Below are 17,174 nucleotides of genomic sequence, written 5' to 3'. Positions count from 1 at the left end.
GTTAGCTAGCATACATTATTTTGTGATTCAGACACATTGTCAGGTTTATTACTGGTAGCTTTGCCATCTATTATCCTCATTTCACTCCAACAAGTGTAAAGGTGTGGGTCAGGCAAGGCCAGGAGAAAACTAACTCTACAGAGGAGTTCAATCACATTAACGTCAATCTAATGCCAGTATGAGTGAATTGAACACCTTAACTTAATTAAACCTGAAGATAAAAACAGGGTTTCCCATGTCACGTTTGAGTTTGTACTGAAATAAGTTTATGTAGCGTTATGGTGATCAGAAAGAGGCTATATTCATGCCTGTACTGAGCACAAAATATACAGTACTAGAGGTCCGGCCGCCCTACGGTCGGATTAAAATTTCCAAAAGTAAAACAATTAAATTAAATTAAAAAAAAGATTATGTAATTTTTTTTCCTGGGTGGTCCGCGGACCCCCTGGGAGTGCTGGGATCTCCGGGGACCCCTGTGGAACATGGCGGACCCCTTCGGCTGTTTTTTTCTTTTTTCATGAACGTCCTTGCTTGTTTCTGTCGCTTGTTTTTGAAAACCTGGCATCCCGACTGGCATCCCGACTGACATCACTGACGTATCCTTGGTATTTGTACTTCCGGGTTGCATAACGATGACATCACTGTCGAATCCTTTGGTGTCATGAACCTAGCCTGGTGTGTTTAACAAATGCAGCAGGACAACGCGCTGTAGTGTGCCCGTCGCCGTTTATTTTTGTGTTTGGGATGTACATGGCACGTGAAGGACGGACATATTGTGATGAGACATGAGTGAAGTGAAAGTAACAGCCTGGGTGGAACAAAAGAGGTACGTAAGAAGAGGGGGGGGGGGTTGAAGCGAATGACCTGCTTGTGTGTTGTTGTGGAGATGCGCAGAGTTCAATGGCGACGCTTCGTGTTGTTTCGGCTAAAGCCGTCGTCGTTCGGTGTCGGTGGTGCGCACGGTAAACGGTACGAAACTGTTTCACCTTCCGTTTTGTCCGTAATGTGGTGAGTGGAATAAATTATGTTGCGACGTGGAAACTGTGTAGTGAGCAATGATAGGTGGCCTACGCCACCCGTAAATTCTGCGCACACGCCGTGGCTACTGTGTTGGCGAGATGTGGTGTGTCAGAGTTGTGTTTACTCGCCTACAGAGCTGTGGGTATAGCGTCAGCGGGGGGGGCGGAAGTCACTCCTCGATTATGTAAGTAGATGTAGATTGAAACAGTGGGCAATAGGCTCTATGCACAGCAGCCATATTATCACTTCCTTCACAGGTGTTACCAATGATACTAATGAAGGCTCTGTTCCATTTAGTGTAGCACAGTGGTTTCCTCAACCCCCATAACTCTGAGAGTGTACACTCTCAGAGTTACACACCTGTAAGGGGCCAGTTGGAAGCCCATGAGGGTCCCTGGACCCCAACTGTAGATATGCACAATATCAGCATCCCTGACTCTGTTTGACCAGAATGGAACAGAGCCTTCATTAGTATCATTGGTAACACCTGTGAATGTCTTCATAATATGGCTGCTGTGAATAGAGCCTATGCTCCCTAACATCTGTTCAACTCTACCTTTGTACACAGTACAATATAAATAAATGATGCACTTACAAGCACGGCAGCAGCCATCAGGAGCGGTGGTTTCGGTTCCCTGAGAGAGACAAGAGTGAAAACATAACCACATGAACGTGATCCCCATCCCGGAGTGAACATTCCGTTGAAAATAGCTGATCTACAAGCTCACAAGCCTGTAGATAGGATTCTTTTTTTTTTGTTGTGCGTGAGAACTAAGTAAAACTTAACCCATTTTGACCGGGAAAGAATCTGTGTCATTTTTAGATTTCTTTGGCTATTCAAAAATAGCCGATATACAAGCGCTAAGAGCTTATAGATCTGCTATTTTAGAAAAGAAATCGTGAAAATGTGTGCAAATCTTTGAATATATATATACACTTTTAACTCAAATCTTTTCTTCTGGAACAACATATTTTGGGTGGTCCTTGACATGAAAAAGTTTGGGAACCACTGATATATATAGCAACATAAGTTTAAAAAACAAAAAAAGAAGAAATTTGTAGAATCCCCAGAAGCAAAGATTTGAGTTAAAAATGTTCGCTTCAAAAAAAAATATATATTCAAAGATTTGAACAAGTTTTTTATAGCAGATCTACAAGCTCGTAACACGGTGTGTGTACTACTCGTGTGTGTACTACTCGTGTGTGTGTGTGTGTGTGTGTGTGTGTGTGTGTGTGTGTGTGTGTGTGTGTGTGTGTGTGTGTGTGTGTGTGTGTGTGTGTGTGTGTGTGTGTGTGTGTGCGCGCGTGTGCGTGTGCGTGTGCGTGTGCGTGTGCGTGTGTGTGTGTGTGTGTCTGTGTGTATCCTTACAGGTATGCATTCTGTGGGGTCAAAAGGAGGACAGAGGATCTTGGCCTCCATGGTGATGAACTGGTTTCCAATCTTCACACACTCATATTTGACACAAGCGTCTCCTTTAGGAGACCAGATGTCACCGGGCTGTAGATACACACAACAAACGAACAACAATGTCACCAACACAACAAAAACACCACATGTCACCAACACAAACACAGGCACATCAGCAGTGGTGGAAGTAGAACACTGATTATTCTTTTTTTACATAAAGGGATAGTTCACCCCCAAAAATACTTTTTTTCCCGTTTAGTCACCCCATGGAGACTTGAATTCATGGATTTTTTAGTTTTTGTCGCATTCCTAACACAATAACTTGATTAGTGGTTCCGGAGTCCACTTTGTGTCTCCTACCGGAACCACTGCATACTGGTCCGCTGGTCATCAAATTGTTGCCTTAGGAATGCGACAAAAAAAAAAAAAAAATCCATGAATTCAAGTCTCCATGGGATGACTAATCGATGGAAAAAAATGTTTTTTTTGGGGGGGGGGTGAACTGGCCCTTTAAATAAAAGTAGCATTACCACAAGAAAAAAACACAAAGTAAAACGTGTATTAAGTGTATTTCTTGATTATAAGTACTTAAGTATTGTCATAACAACATAAGAGTTGTGTTGTGTAGTTGTGTGTCGGTGCAGTGAAACAAACCTTGAAGGAGTGTGTTGTGTTGTGTTGTGTAGTTGTGTGTCGGTGCAGTGTGACAAACCTTGAAGGAGTGTGTAGTGTTGTCATGTTGCATGACCACACAACTGGTTTGGACACAACTTCCACAGCACTGCCCTGGGACCATCTGGTACTCATGACCCTGTACACACACACACGCACGCGACGCACGCACGCACGCACGCACGCACGCACGCACGCACGCACGCACGCACGCACGCACGCACGCACACACACACACACACACACACACACACACACACCACATTTATTACTGTTGATACAACGTGTTAGGCCAGTGGTTCTGAACCTTTTCAGGTTGTGACCTCCCAAAATAATCATATTTGAACTATAGGGACCCCCCACACTGACAAGCAGTAGGAATAGGCTCTATTCACAGCAGCCATATTATGAAGACATTGACAGGTGTTACCAATGATACTAATGAAGGCTCTGTTCCATTCTGGTCAAACAGAGTCAGGGTGCTGATATTGTGCATGTTGGCTCACTGGAAACACTCTGTTACACCAGTGGGTCTACAGTTGGGGTCCAGGGACCCTCATGGGCTTCCAAATGGCCCCTTACAGGTGTGTAACTCTGAGAATGTACAAATGAAACCAAATGGACCCGTAAGGGTCCATTTGGTTCCATTTGTACACTCTCAGAGTTATGGGGGTCGTGGAAACCACTGTGCTACACTAAATGGAACAGAGCCTTCATTAGTATCATTGGTAACACCTGTGAAGGAAGTGATATTATGGCTGCTGTGCATAGAGGCTATTGTAGGAGTTGAGGCATTCCATTCAGTTTGACTCGGTTCCACAGATACATATTATGAAAATAGCTACAAGATCCAAGATCTTTTTTTTAATGCTATGTGACATTTTGGCCAGTGTTTCACAAGTTTGTATTATATAGTTTGTTGATTACTGTCGATACAGTAATGGTCTTATTTCTTTTGAGGTATTAAAAAGGTCTTAAAAGTCCTACAATTGTCACTGCACTGTCATCTGGGGACCCCCCCAAAACCATGTGGGGACCCACAGGGGGGTGCTGGACTGCTTTAGGTCAGTGGTTCTCAACCATGGTCCTTGGGGGGGGGGGGTTCCAGGGGGTCCCCAGCATAAGGTGTTAATACATTTACACCCCTTTATCCATATTGTATAATTGGCTATTCAAAAAGATATACAAGCTTGCAGCGTGGCACGAAGTGACGCGCTGCGTCTTGTAGATCTGCTATTTTTGAACATTTTTGAAAAATCTTCAAAGTGTTTGAATCATTTTGTATAATTTTGCATTTTTTAACACATTTCTCTTCTGGGGGTCCCTGGCACAAAACACTTTCAGATGGGGGTCCGCGGCCAAATGTATATCAATTTAGGGGTCGTTGGCATGACAAAGGTTGAAAACCACTGCTTTAGGTCAGTCCAGAATTTGACCCTTGCCCTCCCAGTAGAATCATCAGTGTTGATTCAGCTGTAAAGGGCGTACACAAATGGCATCAAATGTAAGGGTCCATTTGGTTTCTTATTTGTGTTTGCCTTGAGTTTGTGCTCATGTGCCTATATAGTCGCATGTTTTGTGCTTGTTTTCATGGACCTGGCTGCTTAGCGTGTGTGCGCACGTGCGTGCTTAGCGTGCGTGCATTTGTGCGTGTGTGTGTGTGTGTTGTGTCTTACCGGCTGGCAGTGTGTGTCACAGGGAAGGGGCTGACATTGCACCCTGTGCAGGTGGGTGCTGGCATCTTCTTGAGGGCCACATGTGCACCGTTCACATGGGTGCATGGGGACCACAGAGTCACCCACCTGTTGTGGGGGGGGGGGACAGTGTCACTCTTTTTTACTGGAACACAACTGGACCGCAACGTATCACTGCAGCGTTCACACACGCCAATACTGTGGGTGCCTCGGGGGCCGGGGCAAAAGTAAAAGTAAATATAGCTGCAAGCAGCAATGAGCGGTTTCGAGAAAACTGGCAGAGTGGCAGACTGGCAGACTGGCAGACTGTGACAGAGTGGCAGACTGGCAGACTGTGACAAACTGGCAGACTGGCAGACTGTGACAGAGTGGCATACTGGCAGACTGGCAGACTGTGACAGAGTGGCAGACTGGCAGACTGGCAGACTGTGACAGAGTGGCAGACTGGCAGACTGGCAGACTGGCAGACTGTGACAGACTGTGGCAGACTGGCAGACTGGCAGACAGACAGACTGTGACAGACTGGCAGACTGGCAGACAGACAGACAGACAGACAGTGACAGAGTGGCAGACTGGCAGACTGGCAGACTGTGATAGACTGGCAGACTGGCAGACTGTGACAGAGTGGCAGACTGGCAGACTGGCAGACTGTGACAGAGTGGCAGACTGGCAGACAGACAGACTGTGACAGAGTGGCAGACTGGCAGACTGGCAGACAGACAGACAGACAGACAGTGACAAAGTGGCAGACTGGCAGACTGGCAGACTGTGACAGAGTGGCAGACTGGCAGACTGGCAGACAGACAGACTGTGGCAGACTGGCAGACAGACAGACAGACAGTGACAGAGTGGCACACTGGCAGACTGTGACAGAGTGGCAGACTGGCAGACTGTGACAGAGTGGCAGACTGGCAGACTGTGACAGAGTGGCAGACTGGCAGACTGTGACAGACTGGCAGACTGGCAGACTGTGACAGAGTGGCAGACAGACAGACAGACAGACAGACTGTGACAGAGTGGCAGAGTGGCAGACTGGCAGACAGACAGACAGTGACAGAGTGGCAGACTGGCAGACTGTGACAGAGTGGCAGACTGGCAGACAGATAGACTGTGGCAGACTGGCAGACTGGCAGACAGACAGACAGTGACAGAGTGGCAGACTGGCAGACAGACAGACTGTGACAGAGTGTGCCAGAGTGTGACAGAGTGTGCCAGACTGTGCCAGAGTGAGAGAGAGGCAGACAGACAGACAGACAGACAGACAGACAGACAGACAGACAGACAGGCTACCAGGAGTATGTTTGTAACAAAGTAAGAATTCCAAATAATGATCACCTCAATTTATTGTTGGGGACAGGGATCAAACCAGCGACCTATGGATTCACAGGCTGCCTCTCTTCTTATTGAACTAGAAATATAGCCTCCCTGATGGTGTCTGTTGATATCTATAGGTTTTTCAGTCCGTTATGAACCAAGCCTCTGTTCTGCTAACTACTCTAGATTACTGGTTGACAAATATTTAGCAATAAAGTTTTGTTTTGTGTTCTTGGAATGGAAAGTAGTGAAAATAGTTGATCTACAAGCTGACAATGTGTTGCTATCTGAAAAGTTGTGAGGCTATTTTCACAAGAAAGTATGTTGTACATAAAAAAAAACTAATCTCAAAAAAGCATTTCATGTTATTGTTTAAAAGTTGCACATGTCTGAATTAACAGGGTCATGTTTTGTACAATGCAATTTAAATGTAAACTGTAATCAGTGGGATTTGAACCAGGGACCTTCGGCACATGAGGCTCACACTCTACTGGTGGAGCTATTGAATCCACAGGATCAGACAGTGAGAAAGGAGAATCTAACAAAACAAAACAAAAGGGCGAATGAAGTACGTCATGCATTAAAAATAACTACTTTCAAGTATACATTTCTCGTTATTTTTAACAATTGCACATGCATTTATTGATACAGTCATGTTGTGTGCAATGCAATTATAAGTCTACATGAGGTGGGATTCGAACCGGCAACCCTGTGGTTTCAAGGCAAATGATTAAGCGATCAAGCTATTGAACCAACACACCTGAACCTGTGAAAAAGGGCCTCAAACATTTATTTGACACAGTTTCACGCAAATTGCTCAGAAATCCTTGGTTTAAATGTTTTTCAAACTGCTCAATACATTTCGGAATGGAAACTAGTGAAAATAGTCGATCTACAAGCTCACAATGCGTTGCTATCTAAAAAGGTGTGAGATTGTAGATCGGCTATTTTCACAAGAAAGTATGTCATACATAAAAAAAAACTACTCTCAAAAAAGCATTTCATGTTATTGTTTGAAAATTGCACATGTCTGAATTAACAGGGTCATGTTTTGTACAATGTAATTTAAATGTAAACTGTGACGAGTGGGGTTTGAACCATGGACCTCTGGCACATGAGACTAACAGTGTATTGATCAAGCTATTCAACCCACAGCCTTAGTCAGTGAAAAAGGAGAATCCAACAAAACAAAACAAAAGAGGGAATGAAGTACATCATATATTGAAAATAACTACTCTCAATAAGCATTTCATTTATCAATTGCATGTTTATTCATTGATACAATCATGTTGTGTGCAATGCAATTGAGTTGAAGTCTGCATGACATGGGATTTGAACCGGCGACCCTGTGGTATCAAGGCAGATGATTAAGCCATTGGGCCAACAGACCCGAACTAGTGAAAAGGGAGTTCACACACATGACACACTTTCACGCAAATTGCTCAGAAATCCTGGATTTAAATGTTTTTCAAACTGCTCAAAATTGCAGACAATCTAAGGGCAGAGCTTACTGGTCAAAGTGATACATGTGTTCCTCATGAGTCAAGGCACATGTGTAAGCAGGTTTAACGGCTGTCGGCCAAACGAGGCATGACTTTTGCCTGTTTAAAGTTTGCATTTTCAAAAAATTGCTATAGCGCCCCCCTTTGACCTATTGGAGTAAGATTGGTTTCAGTGATACTTGGAAGGACCCTCTACAATATTGCAAAGTGTCAAACAAATGTGAGTCTGCATGTATGTGTTAGGGGCAGATGAATAATTGTCATAAAACTGCAATTTTCATTGGCTTATAAAAGCTTAACGTTTTCACTTATGGAAAATCCGCTTGCTCACGTCTGTCGGCAGTGGTCCAAAGTTCATGTGTATACAGTTTCGTACAGATTGCTCAATCTGTACGAAGGAAGAGTCTTTTTTACTGCTTTTCATAGAATTCAAAATGGTGGGAGATCTAAAGGTCAGAGGTCAAAAGTCAGAGTGTGAAAGTTGTTAGGCATGAGGAGACGCATGTGTGCATTGAAGTTTCATGGCTGTGGGTCAAACAGGGCATGAGTTGTACCTGTTCAAAGTTGGAATATTTCAATTGAGTGCTACAGCGCCACCCTTTGGCCAATGTTTGTGAGTTTCGGGTTTTCGCCGTTTGGCATAGCCCTCTACCATATTGCCGAATTTCATAAAAAGTGACCACGCGGTTAGGCCAGAACTGGCAAAACCGGCGGAAGAATAATGAACTCTTACAGATGTAATAAGGCTTCGAGCCTATTGGCCTCGAAACCTTAATAAAATGTTTGAAAATAGCAGATCTACAAGCTCACAACGCGTTGCGATGCAACTCGTTGTTATTTATATGTGTGTAATCTCGGCATCATTGTAAATGAGGGTCTCCCTCAATGATCTCTCCGAGAATCTTAAATAAAGGTTGAATGTATGAGTAAGCTTGTAGATTGGCTATTTTCAAATAGCCTAGGTATAAAATAGGTCTGAACTGGTTAATGTATGTTTTATAATGTAATAATGTATATCTGCAAAGTAACTGGTAACTAAAGTTATCAAATAATTGTAGTGTAGTAAAAGTACAATATTTTCCTCAGAGATGTAGTGGAGTAAAAGTAAAAGTATTGGAAATTGGAAATACTCCAATAAAGTACCTCAAAATTGTACTTAAGTACAGTACTTGAGTAAATGTACTTAGTTACTTTACATCACTGGTTATTTGTCATATCCGCCCTGTAACATTTTTGTTTATGAAGCCTAAAAGGCCAAACAGATTTTTTTATTTGATTTATTATGTTCCGATGCTCAATGCCAAAAACACAACTGAATTCTTAATCGCAATGATTTGAATGACGATGAATCGTCGTGTAAAATGTCATGATTGTGACAAGCCTATAGTGTGGGGTGTCAATTCTCACCTTATACTCATGGCTGTTGTAAACACACACGTCTTTAGGAACTGCAAGAAGAAAAAATATGACATTTAAAACGACTTACACTTCAAAAAGGACATTTTTTTCCGGCTTTCAGAATCATGTTGCACCAATCACAGAGTAGCTCTCTGCCAGAATGGTAGTAGTGGAAAAAGTAAAAAACAATTCCAAGCTCACAATGTGTCGCATCGCGAAGTATTGTAGATCGGAGCTTGTAGATCGGCTATTTTCAAATGGCTGAAATGTATATAGGGCTTAAGTGGGTAATGTATGTTTTGTATTAATAGTCAAAATCTACAAAGTAACTAGTAACTGAAGTTTTCAAATAATTGTAGTGGAGTAAAAGTAAAAGTATTGAAAATTGGAAATACTCCAGTAGAGTAAAAAAATACCTCAAAATTGTACTTATGTACAGTATTTGAGTAAATGTACTTAGTTACTTAACACCACTGTGTGCACGCACACGCACACTCACACACACACACACACACACACACACACACACACACACACACACACACACACACACACACACACACACACTCACCGCAAGTGTAGTTGTGGCAGCAGACTCCCATGGTTGAGTGCAAGGAGAATCCCAGAGGACACAAGGGTGTGTCTGGACACTGCTTCACTGCACATTCTGTAACATTAATTATTATTATTATTATTATTATCATTATTATGACACTGCTTCACTGCACACTCTGGTACACACACAACATGATGACTATTGGTCATTATTATTAGGGATACACCGCTTGATTGGTCATCATATCATCGCAATATCGGCCTTAAACCGGTATCGAACCGAATATTAACCCTTTAACGGACGACTTCACCACTTTTCAACATATCTTCATATAATAGGTCCTCACTAATGCTCATGATAAAATGATACCATTTTTTTCTACTTGGTCTGTGTCTCATAGGAGGGCTGTGGACAGTCCAGAAACCCGTCTACCAGTGACATCATCGTTAGGCAGGATTTTTTTTTTCAAAAAGATTTTTAAAAAATTATTCAGATTTTCCTTTAGGCGAGAACAATGGGATCTATTATTGCATTGCAACTTTCCAGGAATACAAAGCCTGCAGTTTCTATTAGCTTGGATTCCCCATCGATGATGTCACTGGTAGACGGGTTTCTGAACTGTCTACAGCCCTCCTATGAGACACAGACTGATTAGAATTTTTTTTTTTACCATTTTATCATGAGCATTAGTGAGGACCTATTATATGAAGATATGTTGAAAAGTGGTGAAGTCGTCCTTTAAGACCTGAAGCCGATTCTACAAATGTCCTCTAAATCCCAACAGTTTTTCTGAAAAACAGATGTTTCTATATCAGACGTTATCAAACCTTTTCATGTCAAGGACCCCCAAACTGATATGTATTTGGCCGCGGACCCCCATCTCAATTATTTTTTTTCCAGGGACCCCAGCCGTGTCTGAATAAAATGCAATTTTGTCCAATCTGTATGGTAGAGTATGTTAATACAATATAACGTATACAATTGGCGTGGCTGTATTTAGTACAGGATCTGACACGGTCACGATTAAATTCATCCCCTGAGCAAGTAAGCATGCAGGCTGTATTGGCCCAATGGTAAAAATGTCAGCACTTAATTGCGCAGGAAACCGGGTTCAAATCCGGGGTAGAAGAGGAAAGTTACTATAGTGCAGCTTTAATATAGTATTCAAAAAATGAAATATCTTATTTCAATATTATATCGCGAGCTTGTAGGAGTTTCCCCCCAACGAATATGGATGCTGGGGTTTAAGGGGTTAATGTTTGACTGCGTTCCTGACGTCTTGTAGTAATAACAATACCCAACCAAAGCAGTGTGCACTGCCGGTCTTTGAAACCTTGCAGCCTCTCTAGCGCATACAGTACATGGGCAACGGGCGGCCCGGGGCCACATGCGGCCCCCACCTTCACTTAATGTGGCCCGCAGGTTAATATCGGAGTACTGATATATTATTAATATTTCAGCTGTTACAATTCCAAACATGCAAACACGACCCGCTTTAATTACTTCACTCTATATTAATGGCTAGTATTCAAATTCTATTGTCTTTTTTACGTCCAATGTATTTGTATTTAAGTTCATAAAGTTAACATAAGTATAACTAAATGCATTTGAAATTAAATTTAAAAAAATCTTTTCAGGACTTCAACAATAGCAAAACAAAATCTGGATTCCAATTCAAAAATAGCAAAAATAGCCGATCTACAAGCTCAAAACGCGTCGCACTGCGACGCGTTTTGAGCTTGTAGATCGGCAATTTTTGCTACTTTTGTGTGACATATGATGGCGAAGTACAGCATAAATTTACGAAAAAAATTAAAATACGGAGATCAGAGGTTTCTGCAGGACTGTATATGCAATGTGGCCCTCTGGAGAGAGTGTGGAAATATTGTGGCCCTCTCCACCATCAAAGTTGCATCACCCCTGCTCTAGCGTATGCAGTCAACTGTAGTGACGTCACTGACTAATCCTTGGTATCTCTCATCCTAGACAACGGCGGACAAGTGTTTGTTTGAGTGTCTTTCTTTTTTTCACGCTCAAGCTACTGAAACACTGGCAGGATTATTATTTAACGTCGACATTCAAGTAGAACTATCAGAAGGTACATCCCACGTAAAATAATGCCTCACTCACATGCTATGATATGATACGATATGATGATATATGAATAGCAGTCCACTTCTTTGTTTCGGTATGGATGGCTTTAATTCACATTGCCGCGTACCGTACCCGAGTACGCATGAATGGTACTCCAGACCATAGATATATATAAAGGCTAGATGACTCACCCGCGCTGCTGGCCAATGGAGTACGACGTTGCCACATGGCGGCCATCTAGCCACAGTAATTCATAACATTATGTCTATGGTGCATGTACTTTGAAATAACCATAGCGTGCTCAATTTTCCTCCGATTTCAAACGGTTTGGTGTGTTGTAAACACCAAAGATGTAGTTATGATACTGCATACTTAATGTTATTTAAAAAAAAACATGATTATAATTATAAGTATGCAGTATCATAACTACATCTTTGGTGTTTACAACACACCAAACCGTTTGAAAATTGGATGAAAATTGAGCACGCTATGGTTATTTCAAAGTACATGCACCATAGACATAATGTTATGAATGACTGTTGCAAGATGGCCGTGGTTGAGCTATGCTTGCGACGCCCCCTTGAGCCATCTAGCCTTTATAATATCTATGCTCCAGACCACCTCTTCCAGGCTTATGAGTTCAATAAACCCTGAGGACTTCAGGGTACATACCACATTAAATAAACCCTGAGGACTTTAGGGTACATACCACATTAAATAAACCTTGAGGACTTTAGGGTACATACCACATTAAATAAACCCGGAGGACTTTAGGGTACATACCACATTAAATAAACCCGGAGGACTTTAGGGTACATACCACATTAAATAAACCCGGAGGACTTTAGGGTACATACCACATTTCTGAGTTGAGCAGCAGCCCAGGCTCTGGGTGACCTTCACCTGGCCTTCCTGGTCACAGCTGATTGGTGGCAGCGCCGGACAGGACTTCCTGTTGCAGCTGATCTGCAACGTCTCCTCACATGTACACTGGTCACACCCCTCCTCCCATGTGTCACTCACCTGTAATAATAAAAATCACACCCAGTGTGAAGTGAGCAGTGATATTTATGAGTTATTAATTTCATCATGCATCTCGGTAGCCAATCACAGCACGTCCTGCGAAGTGACGTGCTTACATTTTTTACATTATTATTAATTTCATCATGCGTCTCGCTAGCCAATCACAGCGCGTCTGCGAAGTTTGAAGTTAATTTCATCATGTGTCTCGCTAGCCAATCACAGCACGTCCTGCTGGGTGTGATTTTTTTTTGTGCCTATGGGCGTGTTTTCCACAGCATGGCATCACAGCGAAAGACAAATTTTCACGACGGAAATAAAAACTTTCACCATGGGTCCTAAACCCTCTTATAGGAGCGGTTGCACCGCTCAATAATAATAATAATTATTATAATAATAACAATATATATTTTTTTTTTTCTCTTTTCTTAGGACTATATTTTGTAACTTCAAAACAGTATAACTCTTTAACACCTGTAAACTTGTGTGATGTGACAATAATGTTGACATTGATTTGAATGGAAAACAGATACACATTGCAATGTGTGTATAAAGTATGGCCATTAATAGCAACTCATGTGAGTGTCCATCAAATTGCTAAAAAGTTTGTTGAATGATTTTACCATCTTCCATTTTCCATTCGGCAGCCAGCAAATGTCTGTAGAAAAAAAGAGAAAAACGTTCTTAGTCAATGTGTATCTTTGGATACAGGAGCAACTGGAATAAGATTAATTAGAGCACACTCTGGACATTTACTTGTACCAGAGTATTTCTACATTGCAGTATCGATACTTTTACTTAAGTAAAACATTTGAGTACCTTTTCCACCACTGGTGATAATAACGATAATAACTGTATCTCTCTTACCACAGGATTTCACACATTCGTTGGAGTTTGGACTGAACAAGTGGGTGCCTTCGGGGCAGTAGCATCCCTCCTGCTGCACTTTCATGAAGGCTGTGAACTCGTTGTCGCCTGTGAGGAACTCCTGGTTGAACCTGTGAACCGGTGTTAATGGTAGGGTAAGTGATCTTTTTTTTTTTTGTTAAAACAAAAAGTGTTTGGGTACAAGTTAATAGCACTCTATTCTGAAAGTACTCATTGTTATAGAGTGTTTGTCCAGTAACAGGAGTCTCCATGTCTCTCCAGCTCTTTGATAAACAAAAAATACATTTTCAGGTAGGTGACAACATTTCAGCCTATCAGGAGAGAGTACCCATTGATCAGCTTCATTTTTTATAGTGGTCCAGTTGGAGGTTTTGCCAGCTCATTTATTTGTGTCATCATTTCCAAATTCACTTGTTTAATCTGTATCCTGTCTGAGTTCTCTATCCTCTATTCTCTAAGAGCTGGAGAGACATGGATACTCCTGTTACTGAACAAACACTCTATAGCAATGAGTACTATCAGAATATAGTAGAGTTATTTAACACTTATTTACCCAAAGAAAATGACTTACCCTACCTTTAATTGTGACAGCAAATATTTATTTAGTTCTAGTCATAGTCTTTTGAATAAAATTCCTTTTAGTTTAATTGGCTCTATGCACAGCAGCCATATTGGAAAGAAATTGGGCCTCTTCTTACTTCCTTCACAGGTGTCAATGATACTAATGAAGGCTCTGTTCCATTCTGGTCAGGGTGCTGATATCGTGCAGGTTGGCTCTCTAGAAACACTTCATTTTGGTTCCAAAATGGCCCCTTATGGTGGGTAACTCTGAGAGTGTACAAATGGAACCATGGTACAAATGGAACCAAATGGACCCGTAAGGGTCCATTTGGTTCCATTTGTACACTCTCAGAGTTATGGGGGTCCTTGAAAATAAGACAACCACTATGCCACACTAAATGGAACAGAGCCTTAATTAGTATCATAGGTATCACCTGTGCAGGAAGTAAGGAAGGGGCCCAATTCATTCCCAATATGGCTGCTGTGCATATAGCCTATATTTTAACTGAAAAGGTTTAGTTTTAGTCTAGTTTTAGTTGACTAAATATCATAAGATTTGAGACGACTAAATCTACAGTTGATTTAGTCGATTCAAACGTATTTTGGCAGGCTGTGATCTACAAGCTTGTAGATTGGCTTTTTTTATTGTTATGCTTGCACAACCAAACATTAAATGACTTGTCTTAGTTCTACTGGCTCTCTTCTCCACTAGTCCACCCTCCCTAACATTTTAGTCTAGTTTTTATTTGTTGTATTTAGTCATAGTTTTACTCATCATAGCTTAGTTTTTATTTGGTTATATTTCTTTTTTTGTCAGTGACAAAAGGTCGTCGATTAACATTTTTCGACATCATTGTAGTCGAGGAAATTACCACTGCTGTGAACAGAACAGAACAACAGAACAGAACACAGTGGTGTAAAGTAACTAAGTACATTTACTCAAGTACTGTGCTTAAGTACAATTGTGAGGTCATTTTACTTTACTGAAGTATTTCCAAATGTCAATACTTTTACTTCTACTCCACCACATCTCAGAGGCAAATATACTTTTACTCCACTACAATTATTTGAAAACTTTAGTTACTAGTTACTTTGTAGATTTTGATTATTATTACAAAGCATACATTAACCACTTCAGTCCTATTTTTATTTCAGCCCCCTGTTACACCCCCCATGGACCCCACTTTGAGAACCAATGACCCACAGTACCTGGCATTACACGTGGGCTCCACACAGGGACCACAGGCCTGGTACACCTTAGGACTGGGACATTTGTAATCTGTGTACAGAAAAGCAGTAAAAAAAACACATCAAAACTGTGGCTATCGAAGACCTAATACTGACCACTCACCTAACCCTATACTTTATCAATAGGAGCTGTGCAGAAGAATGAAAACATCTCCCCTCGGTGAGCTAAAACGAACACACACACACACACACACACACACACACACACACACACACACACACACACACACACACACACACACACACACACACACACACACACACACACACACACACACACACACACACACACCTCTACTCCATTACATCTCCGAGGCAAATACTGTACTTTTACTCCACTACAATTATTTGAAAACTTTAGTTGCTAGTTACTTTGTACATTTAGATTATTATTACAACACGTACATTAACCACTTCAGCTCTATATACATTTCGGCCATTTGAAAATAGCCGATCTACAAGCTCACGATGGGTTTTATTTTATACATTTGAAAACTTGTGAAATGGGACATTCTGCATGATGAGTACTTTCTACTTTTGGTACTTTAGGTACATTTTGATAACAATCCGTTTGTACTTTTACTCTTTACTTTACTCAATTTTGCATTCCTGACTTTTACTTGTAACAGAATATTTCTACATTGCAGTATTGATACTTTTACTTAAGTAAAATAATTGAGTACCTTTTCCACCACTGTAAGTCACATGGGTGAATAAATACAGATCAAAGCTTATGTAACAGAGTTTAGTGGGTTCCACTTGCTCCTTAAGTAAGGGCATTTCTTATTGGTTAGTGGGCGGCTCCTCATTGATTAACACAGGTGTCCATGTTAGAGTGGTGCCAGTCTAAATTAGATTTGCCCAATAAGATTTGTTCCTCAGCACATTATATATATAGTATGTTTACTGTGATACCGGTTACTGGTTATTCTAAACTTGCTAAATGTACCTACATGAAGTAGTGATCCTTTGTACACGTTTTCAATTAGTCATTTTGACATACCGATAACAATATACAAACATTATATTGTTTACAACAAACTGCTGCAAATTCTGTTGTAGACGTGCTGAGGCTTGGGTGTGTTACACCAAAAGAAGTGTCTCACCAGAGACTTAATCTATTCTTACCAGGTATATATTGTTTTGTTTTATTTCATTGTATTGTATTGTGTTGTATGTTCATTGATTATTAGAATAGGCCAGTCTAAATTAGATTTGCCTAAGACGTGCTGAGGCTTGGGTGTGTTACACCAAAAGAGGTGTCTGACCAGAGACTTGTGTCTATTCTTACCAGAATAAACTGTCAACAAAGAGAGAAGTGGTCTGGAACTTCATTAATCCACGACTAGGCCTGTCACAATTATTACATAATCGTCTAATCGCAATTATTTGAGATAATCGCTTTTTTTTTTTTGCGTAATCGTCATAATCGTTTCCATGAACATTTTTCACACATTTCAGAACATAAAAAAAGCAGAAATAGCAGCTATTTACGCTAACCCTAACCCTAAATTTATTAAGGGCCGTTCGACCGTTACACTTACCACATCGACCATGGGTGTCCTTCCTCCAGTCCAGACACACTCCGGCCTCGGCGCAGGCGTCAGCGTATGTCTGCAGGCTGGTGCAGCCGATGATGCTGATGTTCATCTGACACACGTCGAATTTGCACGCCTGCACGAAGGGCTCGTAGGGGACCAGCTTGTGACACGCCTCAAACACACTGCAAGGAACCGACCAAGCGTTACGTCAAGACTATAGGGTTGGGAGATCTGGAACCGGAGGAACCCGGATCCAAC

General features: G+C 41.5%; 1 protein-coding gene across 1 annotated transcript in view; it reads right to left on the bottom strand.

Moving 5' to 3' along the window:
* LOC311047697 (uncharacterized protein) overlaps positions 1-17,174 on the bottom strand; it is a 74,555-nt gene that overhangs the window by 2,278 nt on the left and 55,103 nt on the right. The window contains exons 39-49 of the mRNA XM_084060498.1: positions 16,920-17,098; positions 15,337-15,406; positions 13,546-13,676; positions 13,302-13,336; positions 12,516-12,681; positions 9,580-9,675; positions 9,018-9,058; positions 4,777-4,902; positions 3,141-3,239; positions 2,390-2,518; positions 1,616-1,655 (exon numbers count right to left, since the gene is read on the bottom strand). Of these exons, the coding sequence (XP_083916624.1) occupies positions 1,616-1,655; positions 2,390-2,518; positions 3,141-3,239; positions 4,777-4,902; positions 9,018-9,058; positions 9,580-9,675; positions 12,516-12,681; positions 13,302-13,336; positions 13,546-13,676; positions 15,337-15,406; positions 16,920-17,098 (1,112 nt within the window). The remainder of the gene's footprint in view (positions 1-1,615; positions 1,656-2,389; positions 2,519-3,140; positions 3,240-4,776; positions 4,903-9,017; positions 9,059-9,579; positions 9,676-12,515; positions 12,682-13,301; positions 13,337-13,545; positions 13,677-15,336; positions 15,407-16,919; positions 17,099-17,174) is intronic.

This window comes from Gymnoscopelus microlampas (genome assembly GCF_963454915.1).
Source record: "Gymnoscopelus microlampas genome assembly, chromosome: 6".
NCBI lineage: Eukaryota > Metazoa > Chordata > Actinopteri > Myctophiformes > Myctophidae > Gymnoscopelus > Gymnoscopelus microlampas.
This window is presented reverse-complemented; position numbering and strand designations above follow the sequence as displayed.